The sequence below is a fragment of the Rhamphochromis sp. 'chilingali' genome, assembly GCF_963969265.1.
Source record: "Rhamphochromis sp. 'chilingali' genome assembly, chromosome: 9".
NCBI lineage: Eukaryota > Metazoa > Chordata > Actinopteri > Cichliformes > Cichlidae > Rhamphochromis > Rhamphochromis sp. 'chilingali'.
Window position 1 is genome coordinate 7,022,021 of NC_137936.1, and position 18,982 is coordinate 7,041,002.

At 38.5% G+C, this 18,982-nt stretch overlaps 1 protein-coding gene across 2 annotated transcripts in view; it reads right to left on the reverse strand.

Annotated features, from left to right (window-relative positions):
* cntn4 (contactin 4) overlaps window positions 1-18,982 on the reverse strand; it is a 215,764-nt gene that overhangs the window by 189,176 nt on the left and 7,606 nt on the right. For both annotated transcript variants that reach the window (XM_080891754.1, XM_080891753.1), the window contains exon 2: window positions 7,983-8,119. In XM_080891754.1, coding sequence (XP_080747880.1) covers window positions 7,983-8,037 — 55 coding nt within the window. In that variant the 5' untranslated portion in view covers window positions 8,038-8,119. The remainder of the gene's footprint in view (window positions 1-7,982; window positions 8,120-18,982) is intronic.

Here is an 18,982-nt window from a genome sequence, read left to right on the forward strand (position 1 = left end):
CTCCATCATATGATGGCAATACTGAAACGGGTCTCACAACTTTTTACAACAGGAAATAAAAGCGTACATTTGAACCCAATCTGAGTGAGACTTCCAGCGACAAAGCTAATAAGCATAGAGTCACCTTACATTTCTAAGGTTTTACATGTAAAACCATAACAAAAGTCATCTGTTCCTTTCCAGGTTTTAAAATGTAAATGGAAGCTAAGATGAACAGTAATACAGGACATATGACACTGCATCATTAGTTATTAAAGAAGCACTAAAGACAAAATGCAGAAGCAGCGTGTAAAAAAGCAAGCACACCGTTGCTGCTTCCGTTGGAATTACGAGTACAAGGAGGAGCCTGGTGCTGCTAATCAAACACACTTGATTAACTGATCATCAGCAAGTGTGAGCACCTCTATAAAAGATGGTCAATCATGCTGTTTCGGCAATGAGCGATTATCTTAAAGAAGTTTCTGTTGTTACCTATTAGTCTGGGGAGAGTTTTGGGGTCATTTCCAAGCAACAAGTCCATCAGACTACAGTGAGAACACACAAGACGGAGTCGCAGAGAAAACAGTTACAGGTGTTTTAAAAAGTTGTTGAACCATGGAGTACATGCATTGCATTAGTTGGCTTATGTGTCATTTGTTGTTCATCAAAGGCATTATGAATTCTGAATTTTAAACATTTTAGTACCTGCTAGGAAACAGGTGAGTTCGTGAGGTCAAATACTGCTGGTTTGTCAAAGTCGCTGCCACGTTAGAAATACACACAAGGTCTCCATTGGCAGACCTTGTGTGTATTAGAATTATAATAGGATATGTTTTGTTTTTCACATTACTTTATTTTCCAAACTGTTGAACTGCTCTATTAAGGTGAGGTTATGGAAACTCGGAAACTTTGAGTACTCAAAGTCGAAAACGTCTTGTTATGGTTTGGTACGCCGGAGCATCAGCCGGAGCTTCCTGGTGCTATTTCTGTGTCAATTTGCTTTCACTTTTTTGTTGTAGGAAAACATTTCTTGCTTTTCATGCATTAGGCCCATATTTGCATTTTACAACATTGTGCCCATTTAAAAAGAAAAAGAAGAAGAAGAAAGGTATCTGGAAACAAGCCTCTTTCACTCACAAAGCAAAAATAGGCTTGTGTCCAAAATGCGTAAGGGTGTGCATGTATTGGTATGTGTGTCGCTCTGTGTAAAATACTGAGCCTGCTTGGAAAGACAGTGCCTTTAATCTGCTCTGCAGCGACTCTCAGGGTGAAGAAATCAAGTGTTTCTGAAACAGGACCCCAAAATCACACATGCACAAAAAAAGCAGCTTGATGAAAAATGTGCAAGAGTGCATGTGCAGAAGTAAAGGGCGCTTGCTGCTATCATCATGGTAGAATAAGCTCAGGCAACGAGTAGAGAATTAAGATTCTGGATGCACGGCGCAGCAGGACTACGGTGGGGAGAAATCAGACGCTAACAGGGACGAACAAAGAAAAACAAGCTGAACAGCCAACAACGTGTACATACACCAAACACACCCTCCTATCGTAACAGCCCTCACAATCCCTGTTCCATTTACACAAACTCCACATTATCACAGTGGATTTAATAAGTTGGCCAACAACAGAAAAGCAAAGCTGCATTCGGTTATTGGCTTCTTGGAGTTTAAAGATAAAATACTTCAGGTTTTATAACATCCAGTTCTTTGCCAAACCCACTTCTTCAATCACTCTAAAGCAAACAAAGAGAGCGTTGCAATCACATTTAAAATCCCCCATTTCATGCTTTTATTTGCAAAGGCCATGCCATTTTAATATTAACCAAATTTCTGAATAATAAGTCCCACTATCAGATACACACACACACACTTTTTCAGTCCCATTAGTTGTAAATTTGTACAATCAGCTAGGTCACAAATATTAAATTTCACTTGGAAAAAAAAAATTTCCCCAACCAACTGTGGACGACAGCTTTTAGCAAACATTAATCAAACAGGAATAAACAGTGCATTTAGTGGGGACTATTTTCATCCACGGATTAGCCACAGTTGGCTCTCTGGTGAACATTTACTACACTGTATGTTTCTCAGAATAAATAAACAAAAACACAGCGCCCAAGTTTATAATTAAAAAAAACGAAAAGCCACCCAGTGCAACAGTTTGCTTTACCAGTGTGTTAATAAGATGCAGTGTATCAGGCGTTTGCAGCACAGACTTGCTAATAGAATAATACCACTACTATGTTTAGATTATTCATACAGCCTTACATGACAGGACATAAACATGTTTCAGTAAAATAACAGGAACAAAGATGTTTAACAATATAAACCTCTGTTTTTGAGTCTGAAGATAAGCCCAATAATAGTCACCTATTCAAGACAAAGCTCTTTACCATGCATCGAGGGCTTTGTCCCAGGTCCAGCACCCTGATGCTGTATGCTAATTGGAAGGAAAGAGGCTGAGGACTAGTGAGTGTCAGAACTACAATCCAGGATGAAACAACAAAGATCCATGAGTGCAGCAGGGAGATGGCCACATCTGACCATGTGCTGCAGATTTGTTGGCTGCCCTTTCATGAATGCAAATCTCCACCAAACCCTAACAGTTTGAGATCTGTTGGACTGAGATCTGGTGATGGAGGCCATTTGAGTGCAGTGAAGTCACCGTCTTGTTCAAGGAACCAGTCTAAGATTATTTAAATATTGTGACATGGTTTCATCCTGTTTAAATCAGTCGTTAGAAGATGGATGCACTGGTCAGCCATGGTCAGCTACAATATGCAGATAGGCTGCAGCGTTTAAACGATGCTCAGTTGGAATTGAGGTTTCAAGAAAATGAGCCTGTGCAAACTTAACCTCAATTTCCAGTTCTTAGCTGACAGGACGGGCACACAGTGTGGTCACTGCTGTAGCACATCTGCTTCAAGGTTCAATGTGTTTTGTGTTCAGATCTTCTTCTGCATACCTTTGTAATGCGTAGTTGCCTTGCTATCAGCTTCAAACAATCTAGCCATTCTGCCTGTCACAAGACCGAAAGGTCGGTGCAAGCACTGGACTCAAAGCGTGATAAGGACAAAGGCAACAAATCATAGAACGTGAAGTGGTGAGGCCTAGTTAATGTGGTGCATGTTGATTGAGAGGGGGAAGTGGGCCAGTGATGCAGAATGGAACGTGGCAGTTAAGCAGTCACACCGAGGAGAGAGGACAACTGAGTTAGGGAGGTAGTGGAGAGGAACTCTGTAGATGTTGAGTATGCTGTATAACTTTTCTAACTTGCAGCTGGAGAGAGTAAGCAGTGTGGAAGGGGTGACGTGAATCAGCAGTGAGCTGAATGTGGATTGGCTGAGTTCCTGATGTTGTGCGGGGGCAGGTGAGGCACAGAGTGATTTCCAAGATGGGGGTAAGGTATCCGGAGTCCAAGAGAGAAGCTTAAGCTTGAGGTTTAAGTCAAGGTGAGTCCAGGAAGTGAGTTGATGATGAACTGGTGCTGAAGGCTGAGGCTTAAATCACTCTGGCTTGATTGCCTGGAATCAGCTCCAGGTATGTGGAACTGCGGAGGATAAGCAGGCCCTGCCCAGGGGCGGATACCAGGTAGACTCAAGAGCCTGATGGGAAATTCCAGCCGCACACCCAGACGATAACGCTGCCGTGAGTTTTGATATCAACAAAATATTGATGACAAGATTTACCTTAATGAGCAGCTGAACATGTATACCTAAAAAAATGTCCAGCGAGTATGTACATCCCATAGTTAAGGTAGAAGACGGGACCGACAGTCAGAAATTTCAAAGTGAAAAATAACTAAATCACTTTGATTTATGGCAGAATCAAAGAGAAGTGAATCCTCTTGATATTCTCTTTGATAAATAAACACAAATCCAATACTAATGTCTAACGTGTGCTCAACATCTGAGACCATCTGAAAATCCAGCATTGTGAGAAAGACTTTGCAGAAAATGAGGACTGCGCATTAAGGCATATTTCTAAATTTTCTGCATTAGCAGCTGAGCGCAAACTCCTGCAGTAACATAACTTTACTGCACGACTGTGTTTGGTGGCATTACTAACTCACAAAAACAGATTTGCATAATGCCTTCTGTCCACTGAGAATTTTTATCAGTCATAGAAAATATTATTAGGAGAAGAATTTGCTCCAGTGTGGTGAATCTACACCTTCTCCAGTCCATGTTATGTGTTCAGCCTCATTCACCAGGAATGTGTTCTTTTGTTATTACATTTCAGGAAAGTCTGCTTTACCCTTCCTAATCTGCATTTTTCTCACTGCTGTGCTGCATTTCCTAAATACCTACAACAGAAGTGGAGAGCAAAATGCGACAATGACCAATGGTGATAATGGGACAAATGTGATAGAAAACACTGAAGCATTATGCACGAATAAAAACAACACCCAGTCTGCTGTCTGCTACTGCATCGTAAAGGCAGGTGACTAATTTTAAAACGTAATTGGATTTTTAGTTTCGACTGGCACATAGCGTGTCTTATTATCAAGCTTTTTATCCATTTGTGCATGAAAAGCAAATCTACTTGTAACTCCCCGGGCTGAGGAGTGTACCTAAAGCTGCAATAAACATCTTTATAATTTCTTTCCTCAAGTCTCCACGAGGTTCTCTCTATTCACAAATCCACTCTGCAGCACATGAAAGCCAGCGTCTTTAGGTCGGCATATTGTGCATCATTCTTGTCCTCCATGAGTTTTGTTCCAAAATGATAACCAGGAGAGTTGCTGTGTCCAAGCTTTGGCTTCTAAAAAAATGCTTTCTGAGGCTTTTCAGCAGAGCTGGAAACATATTAACTGCTCAGGGGTCTTCCTTGGCGTATCCCTGAAAGATTGATTAAAGCAAATGTCTCAGTTTTTGAGAATTTTGGAAAGAAGATAAACCAGTTTTAGTCACCGGGTGCTTCTTTCACAGTTATTCTCTGAGGGGGTTTTGTCCTTACACGCCACAGCCCACTCTACAGTTTTAAAGCTAGGACCACATTAACACTGCTTCTCCCATGGCGCAAAGCTTCAACTGAGATCTTGCAGAATGCAATTGGACTGGTAGCTATATAGCACTTTTGTAGTCCTACTGACCACTTGAAGCACTGTAGGCTATAAGCTGCATCTGATCCTAGCACACTTTATTCTCTACACCTGAAGCACTTAGTTTACCTCCCATTCATGGCCAATTTAGAGCCGTCAGTTAACCTAACATGAATGTGTGTGTTTGAGTTTGAAACTACCTGCCGGGGCATTTCTCTGTGGAGTTTGCATGTTCTGCCTCATGTTCTGCTGCGAGGCAACAGTGCTAACCACTGAGACAATATGCAAACAAAATTATCTGAATACAGGACAAATAATCAGATGTAGAAGAGTGCACTGTTTTTTTTCTGTTTCAAAAAGCTAGAAAATTGAGCTGTTGTAACACCCCTACAGTTTTCATGCAGACCTAGAATTACTGCTCAGTGTCTCAGAGAAATACATTTAAATGTTGAATAGCTCTATAACACACAGTTTACATCAATAACTCCTGTTTGATGTGAAGTAAGTTGAATTTCACATCTACTGGCATTAGTTAATGTGCTAAAAACAGGCTTGAGTTCATAGGTCGGCTGTGTGGCGTCAACTTGTTGGAACATGCTGGGAAAGCCTTTAATATCAGCTAATTCAGTTAATCATTGTGCAACTGCAGTGATGGAAGGTGAAGTCCCACTAGCTTCATTGAGTTAGCGACACTAATTATAAGTCTGCAGATGCAGACAAATTATTGTGAAAAAAAGAAATAGAAAAAAAGACAATGGCAGAGTTGTTCATATGGAAGGTTAGTCCATTAGTAGCTCATAGATTAGCAGCAGAATATCATTTTGTGGGGCGTGCTAACTTTTGTGACACACTTTAGCTTTGACACAAAGAAAGGAAAAATGATGCAGTGATGAGTGGAATTTGGTCTAGTATGACTATGTGCTGGTACTTATGTCAACGAACACAAGGTTATTCTGTCAGTCTAGTATCTTTGTCCATAGGTAGACAGAGCTACAGCTTATCTTACCGGTATGTTTCTGCTATATGCTATATGAGACTATAACTGTTAGGACAGTACGGTTAACAGGACCTGTGGAACACATGTGGGACTTTATGATGGGATTCATGGGGGAAATTTGATTCTTGTAAGTGCATAACAAAATAACGTTATGTGGGCGCCTTTGAGATATGAGCTCCACGAGGATTCTGCTGCACACTTGTCAGTAATCACCAGCTGTCTGCAGCGAGATCATGCGGGGTTGTTAGACCTACAATAAGATGAGCAGTGACACGTGTTAGCCCTGCAAGGGCAAATGCAATGTAGCTCAAGGTTTCTTTACACAAATCTGATAATCACATGTGTAAGGTAAGGAGTTCACAACAGGCTTAATGTGTGTTGAGTAATGAGAAGGCGAGTTTCACAGAGCACAGACCTCATCACTGGGGCCTTTTCTTCATCTTTATTCCTGTAATACCTGTTGATTAAACACGCTGAGTGATTCCTCTGGTGCTCTCTGGTGACCCCTGCTATTTGTAAAGGAGACAAATTAAAGTCCTCCATCAAAATGTGATCAATGCCAGAGAGCCTCTGGGTGAAATGGGCACCACGGTGTAATGAAGCTATAACTCAACTTTAGTGCATTCTAAATGAGTGATGGACATCTGAGAGTACCGAGGAAGGATTTCCTCATAGCCTCTTTTACATGTCAACATGAGAAATTAACCTAATTTCAATATTCTTTCGCAGCACTTCTTTTACAAAATAATTACTGGTGCTACAACATTTCAAGGATTTTTTTATATATATATGTGTTGAGTGATTAATTCACTTGTTCACTGAATTCGTGATTGAGTGCTGAATTACTGTAAAATGTTAGATCAATTTCATGCTCTCAGATTAATCCGGGTAACTCTGTAATACTTGACAAAGCAAATTAGATCATAAGAAGCTAACTGAAACAGATCTCACACTTGACTTTTATTTTTTACTACTGGAAAACGAACAATTATGCGTTTGGGAAAAGCAATATCCTGCTCGCATCTCATTTCATAATGAAATAAAATAGAAATGTGTTAGTAAATGTTTCTTTTACTACAGCAGATATCATAGAACAGATGCTCCACAACTAGTGGTCAAAACCTTGTTGTGTTATTGTGTGTTTGTAGTGTTCCAAACAGAAACACCAGTTTGTCCATCGGTGTTTCTGTCCACTGGTGGACAAACTGGTGGACAAACTATGCAACATCAACCACGGTTGAAGGGTGTTTCCCCCACCTCTTTGTTAGTTTTTTTAAAATTCGAATTTATCAGCTAAATGTTCTTTATGTTTGTTTATCTGTCTGTTTTTTTTGCATATAGTTATATTAATTATGCAATTTAGCGACAATATTCAATAATTAAATTCTGAGGTCTGATATAATCGAACAGATTTAGAAAGCCTTATGCTGACATCACATATTCCTCACTGCATGGCTTCTTTATTTGTTTGCCTTGACATGTTTTTTATATTGGCTGTTTCGAGGTGGGGGTTTAGCAAAACTTTAGATTTGTGGCAGTTTTACACTTTTGATAATTTCACCCTTCTTTGTGACCTGTGAAGCCAAGTTAAACTGAACATTTTCATTTCCACTTTAATGCGGTACACTCCACTCATTCAAATTCAGCGTGATATTGCTAACCTTTTGTGAGTGCCAGATACAATACTGAGAAAAGGCTGAAACGCAATATTGCCAGTGATTGGAGGTCTTTAGCGGACCAGGGCTTACCTTGAAAATAATGTCCTCGTTGAATGGATTCTACAGACATATTATTTTAGATCTGTGAGAGAAATTATGTTTGCTTATGGCTAATCTACTTGAAGCTATGCCTTTCTAAACTACAGCTTTCATACTGGCGCTTGCCCCAAATACATATGAATAAGACTCAGACTTCACAAAGGCAGCTTTGGCATGCATCAAAAGTTCTTAATAAGATACTTTACCTGCAAGGCACCCCATAAGTGACTGCAGCAGCAGCAGTTTCCATAGCAACATCATCTTCAATTTTGTAGGGTCAAAGTAGTCTCACATCCAATCACAAATGTATGGAATCCGATTTGCACCTTTCTGGTTTTCCAATCTGTAGAAGAAGGCATAGGTGAGATTAGTTGAAAGTAAAGTTTTCGTTAGCAAGTAGCCTTTCCCCACTCAGCATACTCATTTCACAAGTTTTGGAACTACATGCAGGAACGTACAACTGAAAGAACATATTACACACTAATTATGAGCTACGTTATAGTTTATCAAGTAAACCCAAATCTTTCACTGTGTGTTTAAAGTTCACAGTAAACTCCTGGTTCAAATTTCATGGAAGTTGAGCAGCAGAAAAAAACAAAGCATCTAGTTTTCAGTTCAGTGTGTGTGTGCGCGCGCTTGTGTATGTATTTCCGTATCTCCAGCGTGACATCTACTTCCAAGACAGTTTAAACGCAAAGCCACCGCTAAAACTTTTCATAGTATTGTTCTTCTTTGAAGCCGCACAGCTTTCATGCTCAAAAACCCCAGTGCCGAGCCAAAAGACAGAAAATGCTGAAATGCTGGAAAACGCTGAAGAATTTCACAGTTATGTGCTTTTTCCTCAACAGAGACAATATCTCTCCGGAGTGAGAATTAAAACTGGACCATTTGGAGAGTGTCAGCAAGACAGCACTCGGCAATTCAAACCACAGTAAAGTGGTGGTGGTGATGGTGAAGGAGTGGTGGTGGTGGTCGAGATTTATGAATGAAAACACTGTCACTACTTATGCTAGCTTAAGTCACTAAAGACTTTTGCTGCACAAATCACTTTGTTTCTCTAAGTTACACCCAATCTGAAACTATTCTGAGCTGTTTTGATAACTGTGCAGCTGTCTCTCACTGAATACACTAAAAATCTTCTAGCATGTGAATGTATTGTAAAGATTGCTGTTTACAGCCTCTATATTCAAAGAGTTTCATTGTGCAGAAAACATTTGTATGCATACACATGCGTATCATTGTTACTTATAATAAAAGACACTGATGGGCACTAACACTTAGTACAATTACTACAAAAGGCAGATTTTTTTTAAACTAACACTGTTTTCTGTTACTGTGCCATTAGGGAGCAAAGGGGAACGCAACAAATCTGAAAAGTGCGGAGGTCTGCGTGGATAGATGGCTGTTCCTTTCAAAATCCTGAAGAGTATTTTTCTTGATGTAAGCTCATTACTATGGCTATGACAAGCGATGTCACATTTACTTACATCATGAAGTTGTATATTTAGTAAGGAATAAGCTATATCTGCTTTCTCATCTCCACTTATCTTTGTGTGATTTGTAATGCTTAATTTTATTTATCACCTTTGTTTTCCCATCATGTAACATTTACATGCCTCAAAAGTTCCTGCACACATCCTCTAAACCAATCAGCACCTATTGTAGCACCTGCTTTTTAAAAAAATCATTCTTTTCTGTTAATTTTCTGGCTTCCAGGCTGTCTGTCATGCTCCCCCCTCTCCTCCACCTAATCCAGGGTGTCTCAGCCAAGATCTCCATCAACCATCTGCTTACTCTGACAGACTCCAAGGGGTCCAGTTACTATCTCTATGATGCTGCTTCTGATTAGGGTCCAAAAGAACTTAAATGTAAGTTAAAATAAATAACTTGATTTATTTTAAATGAATTCACTTCATGGAACGGAGGTAAAATAAATTTTACTCTGTATTATTGCCTCGTTGGGTTTTGTGATGCCCATCCTTCATCCTTACAGTAACGTTTAAGGATCTTAAAAAACATTGTAATTGGTGTGATTCACAGTGAAATCTGTACTTAAAAAATAAAATTCATCTAAATATGTTGGTTATGAAGGTAGTAACAATATAACTTCCCGTGGGGACCAAGTCAATAAATGCTGTATGAATTTGGGCTCGTCAAAAGGAAATTAATAATTTAAAAAAACCCCAAAAGGACAGGATTCATTAGGTAAAGTGGCTTGAAACAGTACTGTTCACCAAAGCAATGTATATTGATTGTGTTGGAGAATTTGTTGTTAGTCTTTGTTCACACTAATTTCCTGGCTTCTGCACCCTCAACCTGCCAATATGCATTAACACCCTTTGAAGCTGCAAGCAATGTCTATCCTGCACCTGTGTGCTCATAGCATGCAGACACATCTTGTTGCACTAGTGAACATGAAACACAAATATATTACTGTTTTTATTTTTTCAATTAAAAAAATACAGGTTCTTCAAAACACTGATTTTCAGGACCACCGGCTTTACAAACTACAATTCTCTGTTTCTGGGATGCGCATTAAAATGCTTTTTAAACTTTGCAGCCAAAATGATAGGCATTTGGTTTAAAGGGGTTGTTGAATAAAGCACAATGTAAATAGGGCACAGCGAAGGGAGACAGATTTATCCTGTTTGCTTGCAACTCCGAGGAAAGAATACAGAATAAGTTTTGCAAGAAATGTCAGAGGCTGCCTGTGGAAAAGCTCTACTTTTGTAAGAATTAAAGCAACACAGCCGGTTAAGAAGTGAAATCTACCTTTTGCAGAGCTCCTCCAGGAAAAAAAAAAGGCATTAATCTTTTGTCTCCTGGGTAAAATATATTTAGAACTGAGGCATGTTTGACACAAACCTCTCCAAAATTACAACTATTTGTGTAATTTTGCCATTACAAAGGAGCACAGAAGAACTCTGTTTTGCCACCCCTGCTGTGATTCAATATAGACAGCACAAAGTTTTAAAACATAGTCAGAAAAAGTGAGACAAAACCACTAAAAAAACCAAAACAGGCACAGGAAACTGTTTGAGTAGGCCACGCTCTCATTAATCTCAGATTTTCTACCTTCCAGCTCTGTCTCCTGTCTCCACCTACAGAAAAGAGGTCTTTTATCTCCATACATCATATAGAGGGTTGTCAGGATGTGTCTTGGGTACATCAGTGGTATAAGGCTGTGCCTCATCCTAGAGAAATTTTTTTTTGCATATTAATATGCTCTCTTATAAAACCACCAAGCCATGTGTCTATTAAGCCAATGCATTTATTTGTGGTGATGCTTTCCTCAAAAAGTTTTACACCAGCCTTAATTTGCAAGCGCAAAACATTTAGCATGACGACATATAAAAGTGCAGTTCAGCAACACAACTAAACAAACAGCAGCTTTCACTGGTGAACACCGTGGGAACACCACAACAATCAACCAAACAGTAAAGGGTGTGTGTTAAGGTCACTTTAAAGAACAACAGACAACTGCAGCGTTGTGTTCCTGCATCATAAACAGCTATAACGGATGAAGAACCACAGCTGCAAGAGAGACAGTGTACAAATGTAGGGCTGTGCAAAAGAGTCACATGCTGGGTCATCTAAGATAAGATAAGATAAGATAAGATAGAACTTTATTAATCCCTCGGGTGGGTTCCTCTGGGAAATTCGACTTCCAAAAAAAGCACAGCAACGACCAAAGTTACAGTTACAGAACTGTTATATATATATATACACACACACACACACACACACACACACACACACACACACACACACACACACACACACACACACACACACACACACACACACACACACATATATATAAATACAGAGACAAATATAAATAAAATATACAAAGGGGATAAATAGAATAAATAGGAATAAAAAAATAAAAATACAAGTGAATTGCACATTTCAAGTATTGAGTCTATTACACTGTTGACTATTTACAAAATAGTCAACAGTGGATTAGAAGCCCTTCGGTTACGATCAGTTGTTTTTTCCCAAGTCTAAAAATTGTTTGGATCTAAAAAGTACATTTACTAACATTTGCTTATTGTGAAGGTAAAAAAATAGCTTCAGTGAAAATATATTTTCTGTTGAAAAGTTGTTGGTCATTAAATGCACAACTGTGGTTGTTTGTGGCACACAGTCTCTTTTTTTTCAGTTAAGCATTCAGGCACGTGGTAATGTTCTGATATGAATTACAGAACGATGGATGAAAACTGAAAAAAGGCCATTGTTGTTATTTCTAGTGGTAAATGGGACCAGTTGTTGTGTTCCAGTGTGATTAAATCCAGACACAGTGATGTAGAAGTGTGTCCTGTAGGTTTATCATCACAGTAAGAATCCAGTTTTGCTTGTTATGACCTGATACCTGCCCTGGACCCTCTCAAGTCACATTTTCGGGGTATGACCAAGCAGTGTTATATAACGTGTTAGGAGTTAGCTGAGTAGATAAAGGCTTTGGAACTGTATTACCGGTTTATTTAATACAATATTTCCTCCATTGTCCCATTAATACTTGGTAGTTTGGTCTGAGACTGTGCCTTAGGCAGCAGACAACGACAATTTAGACATATCAGACCAATCACTCAAAAGGAGACTCAAAGAATGTAAAATATACGGAAAAAGACAAATCCAGGACACACACTGCATCCTGTACATACTGAATGGCAGAATGAACATGTCAGATTTCTAAATGTAGAAATCAGAAGGTCTTTTAAACATGCACAAGTGATTAAAAGAAAAAAAGAAGGCCGCAACTCAATGGATAAACCAGTATTTCATCCATGTAGTAGAAAAGCAACATTTACATTGGATGTTTAGGCATTTTAATATCAACCTGTCACAAAAACACATACCATTATGTTTGACAGGTATAAACAGTACTTTGTGCAACAAAGTGATTTCCAAGGAGCTACCAGCCACAACCTTGTAATATCTCGGCATGTTGTCCAGTGTGTCCTTTAAAAGTTTGAGGAAACTAGATAAGTAGCTGCCCTAAAAATCATCTACAGTAGAAGACATAAAATAATGATGACATATATGGTCCTTCAGTTGATCTACTATTCACTAAAGCCTGATTGGAAGGGTGGCTGTCAAGAAGCCATTAAGTAAGAGAAACATGAAGAAAAAAGCTGAAGTACACCAGATTACACAGCAGGTTTTATGGACCAAATTCTCATCAATATGTTTGCAAGGATCAGGAGAGAGGTACAACAGTGAGCATTTCAACATTGCAAGTGGCCAATCACATTGTTGTGACGTTATTCTTTTGGCTGCCAAGCCATTCGTGCATTTATGAAATTCCAATGTTGCAAGGACAATATCAATTCTGCTTACCGTTTATTAAAGGGTTAGAGTTAGGGTTAGGGTCAGGGTCCGTTGATCGGCGGACAGAGGCGGTTTCTCGCAGCTTAAGTACAGTTTTTTGTTTTACCGCAGTTTTTTCTGAAGTTGCAAAAGTATGACGTTCTGATTGGTCACTTGCAATGTTGATCCTGGAACAACATTTAGTATGATGATCTGGGAACAACACCAAAACATGGTGGAGATTCAGCCATGGTTAAGGACTCGGTCAGTGGTGCTGGGAATCTCGACAAAATTGACGAACATGTCACAAACACAGAAAAGTACCGTCAGGCTTTGACTGAAAAACACAAATAGAGCTACAGACTGGAATTCTCTGAAGCCTGATCGCAACATTAACAAAACAAAAAAAGTTGTGTAATATCATTCATGAATCCTGATGAACAATTCCTGAAGACTAACTAAAGAAATGACAAGCTTGCCTGAAAGAGTTGAGGCTGCGTTGAAGGATAAATGTTGTCATACCAAATGTTAACTTTCCAGATTGTAAGAATTGTACAAACTTTTTTCCCCCTTATATTCTGTATTTCCATAAATGCACTTTTCTATAAATGAATGCACCTATTTCACATTTTACTAGCAAGATATAAAGAAGTTAGTGGTGGAGCAAGCCTATTGCACAAGCCTGTACTTCTCACTTTCGGTATGCTTGAAAGGAATTCGAGTATTTCTCCTTACTCATTTGTAGGTCTTTTTTAATTTGTTTGCTTTTTGATAGTGATTATCGTGATGTGCATCTTTGTGGAGTGCTTCAAAAGTTCTGTTGCAGTTCACAGAGCATACTCGTACTCACAGAGCTGTCGTTACTCTCAGTAACTTAGTTTTCCTCCAGTTGTTACAGTATCAGCATGCAGGTTTGGCTCTCTCCACTCTTTTCAGCTCGACCTGATAAAGCACCCCAGCAGCTAAAGATAACACTACTGAGCGCTTCACAAACTTGCCCCTGCCTATTGTTGCTGTAATCTATTTAGTTTCTTGATACCAAGGAAAAGGAAGTTGATAAATGATCTGGCTACACAGAGCGTACTGAGCTGTGATTAACAAAGGCTCTGGTTAGGCTTGCAGAGATTAACCAGTGCTTGTCATATTACAAATGTGACTCTCTGTCTTTTGCTCTAAATTCAAAGCATCTAACAAGCAAAAGCAATAATGGAGGAAGGAAATGGAAAAAGGTTGACAGATTGTTTTTTTTAATCCATCCATTTCTTCCCTGAGCCAAAATGGCAACTGTATTAGCAAATACAGGACTGCTACCAGTATCTACTCTAAGATTCCTGTCACCATTACTGCTACCACTCCTCCTGTTACTAATACTGTGGGTGCTACGAATTAAAAAGTAATTATAATTTGCATATATCAATCGTTTGGTAATGCTGATATTCCCTGACTCCCTGCCATAATTTGCAGTTGGGCTCTATAACCACTCAAGCATCAGATTTCATAGATGTAATGTACTGCAGCTGCTTTTGATAAAGGGAAATGACTGATGATGCTTTGGGGCATTAGAGGAGGAGACAATCAATGTATTCAGTCAGTAACAAATGACCAGAAAATTGAAAGATTTTCACCCCTCATGGAGTTAACAGCGTATTAAAATTCAAAGTGTTTGTAACAACGTGACACGCTGGTGTTTGTTTATAATAGTAAGCCTGCACCAGCACCTTTTCGCAAATACACAGTAGTAATTATAAACAGCATTAGCAACCTGCAGCTAGAAATCTGCAAGCAAATGAATGATACATTTGTTTTGGATTGGACTCTGTCCACTCAGAGTACCACTCAGTTATTATTGTGGCTGTATGAGTGCAGCAGGGGCACAGATCTTTAAATCTTCTTCCCCTCACCACACTGGTTTCCACTCCAAAGTTTGGCGATGTAGAGAGCAGTCCAAAATCAGTCTACTGCAAATGCTTGTTCCAAAAGGCAACTGATGTCTTTGTGCAGGCAGTGCAGAATCCTACCTTGGATTAAATTAGCTTTGGGAGGAGATAACATGTTTGGTTAATGTACTGCACTGGTCCCAGGAGATCCATCGTCCAGTGATATCAGGGCGGAGAGCCAAACAGAACCAGAGGTGATCAAAGGAGCAGCTCTGCTCCAATACAGGTCTATCTACAACTCAGTTTGTAACACCAGTCGAGAAGGCAGCTACATTTATTAGGCGCTCATGTGTTGTGGCACGCAATAGGCGGATGCTGCTTTTGTGACAATCCCGACACAGCTAGAGCATAAATATAAGCTATTTGAAGTCAAACAGGATACACAAGCTTTTATGAAAAGTCTTCTCATGCTTGCATGCTGTGCAAATAGCACAAAGCATTGAGAGTTTTGACCTCTTCTGAAAACACAGACTGTACTGTCACCGACTACAGTGCAGCATCATGAAAGGAAGGCTGTTGATTCCATAAATGTGTAAAGCTCTTAGAGATGACTAATATTTTACTTATATCTTTAGAGGTAGCTTTAAAGATCTTAAATAGCTTATTTAGTTACAATATATCTAAAATGCAAATTAATTCAACAAAATAGTACAAAATTAATGAAGCTATTTAATATTTAAGTTGAAGCATCACCCAAATTTTACTTAATAATGCACAGACCAACTGCAATTCATTTGTTTTATTTTAGATTTTAAATGGATTTTATTTAAAATGGGATCATGTACAATATTAATATAAATGTTATCATTTTATGCATTTTACCAGAGGTAGCTTAAAGCACCCATTAACACCTAACAGGAAAACAATAAATAACTAAACATTGTGACTCTTTCAGCTAATATTTCAATTTTTACTTAATGATATCAGACTGGGAAATTTATTGAGTTGAAGCTTTCATAGAGAATGTGGTTGCCCAAAGGCAGAATGACAAAAACAGACAGCACGTCAGATTTATTTACATTAATAAATCAGTTTTTTAAAAATATATTCACATATGTTTTTCATATTTCTTGAAAATAAGCAGTTTCCTATATTAGTGCTTGACCACCAAAGGAGACACATTTATTTAGACATTTTTAAGTTATTGCAGCCCAGATTCTTTCCTGCACTCAGCCACAAAACACGAAGGAAAACATACAAGGATGTGTTTGAATGAAAACCAGTAAACGAGCAAGAACGAAGAAGAGTAAAGCCGCCACAATGTCAGGATGTATGACGCATTCACTGAAATTGTTTTAATCAAAAAGCAGAAGGTTTGCAGTTCATTAAAGGAGGAATAAAGGCACATGAGTGTTTTTGACAAATGAGTGCCAAAATAGGGCCATATGAGTGAACAGGAATAGTAATGTGCTTGCTCAGAGGATGCTGGTTTACACTGATAATTGTCATTTACTTTTCATTTCTGTTTTAGAGCTTTTAACCATCGGATGTGGTATTTCTTTACACCGGCTGTTTTTTGTCATTGCTTTGAAAGATTTGCTCAGCTCGAATGATTTGAAGTAGAGTTAAAATTGAAGAAAAGTGTTTTAGTATTGGGTCTGAGTGTCTTTATGGTAATGTTATGGTATGACAGGATAATATAAAGTGTAAATTAATAAAGTGAACAGCTGTGCACACAGACCACAGCAGGACGCTCTCGGTTAGATCACCGTACTGTACGTCAGCAGGACGAACAGTTCTGTGTGATTCCCTGTTTCTTTTTTCCTGTAAACGAACTTTGGCAAAAATGAAAATAAATAAATAAACAAACAAAACATTTACAACTCACAGACATGGCTTAACAGTAGGTCATAGAGGTTCTTGTAGAGTAATCATAAAATGGGCACCAGCAACTTTGTTGTGGAAATAATGTACATATGCCACAGGCTTGATGAGTCCTAATTTTTACAGAGTACTTGCTTGATGTGGTTCTGTGAAGTCTGGGTGCAGGTCTGGTGGTGATGAAGCTAAACCGTGACAGCGCTACAAAGCAGCTCGCTGCTGTGTATTCACATCACTGCTGGTGTGGGTGGTAAATTCGGACAGTTTGGAACTGACCAAGTACTCGCTTGCTATTGAGAAATCATCTAGGAGAAAACGAAACATTTATTTTAAGAAGTGTGAAATAAAATATATAAAATGTCTAAAACTATTATTTTATTTTATTTTTTCATTATCACTCAGGATAACCTCTGGACATATTATCGGACAAATCATCAACATTAGAAAAAACAAAAAACCTAAAAAACCCTCATCAAAATATGTGAAAGGTTCTCTGAAAGAACGACATAAAAACCTTCCACTTACATTAAAATCACACTGTTACTCCTTACTAAACACAGCAACGTTGCCTACAACACATTTTCTAATATGATCTGAATCCAATCTCACTGAATGTATAGCTCCAATAAAACATGGAAATTATGGATCTTAGTAACATTTGTGCTTTAATATATCATAGCTTTCATAGTATTTCATACAAGATATTAAGCAGGGTTATAAAAGAATTAATACTCATATACTAATGGATGCTAAAAATATATATTAATACTAGATTTGCAGCTGTACTGATACCAACAGTACGATCTCCACCTCCTCCAGCTGACACAGATCCTCACACAGCACCTCTGCAGACAGGCCATCACACAGCCCCTCCCCTCACTAGCAGCCGAACAAACTTGGTGAAACATTTTAAAGACTCACACTCCGTCTTCATGAAGAATTCTAAGAGGTCAGTAACACTTCTGTTTCAATAACATTAAAATATAAAACACTATTAGTATTTACCCTCATTAGTCATCCGTTCTCCTTAAACGTAGCAGCTAGCAGCTATGGCTAACAATAAAACAATAACATTACTGAAGCTAGGCAGCAAAGGTAACCAGTCCTCCCCATCTGTAATGTTTATAGGCAGTGTTCATCTTTTCAGGATAACATAATTTTTTGTTTCTAAAAAAGTAAACTAGACATAAAAAGTGCCAGCAGCTACAAAGGGTGCCAAGCCTCGAGAAGCATGGAGAGTAAATAGAGCTGTAATAGAATACATTTGAACAGACCTGTAAAAAAAAGCGCAAAAAAGCCTCACGCTGCCTGTGGTATCAAAAGTAGCACTGAATATAGTGCCAACTCTAATCTGTACAGTGCAGCAAAAGCTAAAAAACAATGTGACTGGTTAGGGCGAAAGATATATCTAAAATCATGTCTCAAAGAATTTAGAGAGAATATGAATACGTCAAAATATTCTTTTTCTTACTTACTTTCTTTCTTTGTCTTTCTTCCCCCTTAATGTCCTTGGTATATATAAATGACGCAGCTGATTGCACTTTGATACAGTGACTAAATAATCTAATTTATCTGAATCACAGACATCTGGTCTGATAAACAAACAGTGCTTTTCTGGAATGCCTAATTATTTCATTTGAGAGGTAGATGAGATTTTGAATACCTGCACTTTGCAGCATCTGCAGTTCTCTCCAAATTTAGCTGCTCCAAACGAAAATGACATTTTGTTTTTCTTAGAAGTGCGAGTGCTCATTAGGACACTGTTTCCTCTTACAAGTTTGGAAAATTACTTAAGAAACTTAAATTAATGAAAGTGATGATAATGAATTAAGATGACACGTCACAGTTTCATTATTTAACAATTGGAAAACATCCACTGACCAACTTCAACTTATATCTATGTAATAGTTGGCACATTAACATTATGTTCAGTATCTGTTTTGTTGCAAGAAATTGAAATACTTCTCTGTGCGTGCGGGTGAAAGAGTGTTGTTGTGAAACCCTGACTGATTAGGTTAATTCAGAAACATTTATATTCATGTCAAACCAAACAAACAATGGATTCTGGCACCAAAATGTTTTTCTTTGTAAGCATTCTTCAGTAGCTTTTTGGCACCATTATGTTTCCAGGATCT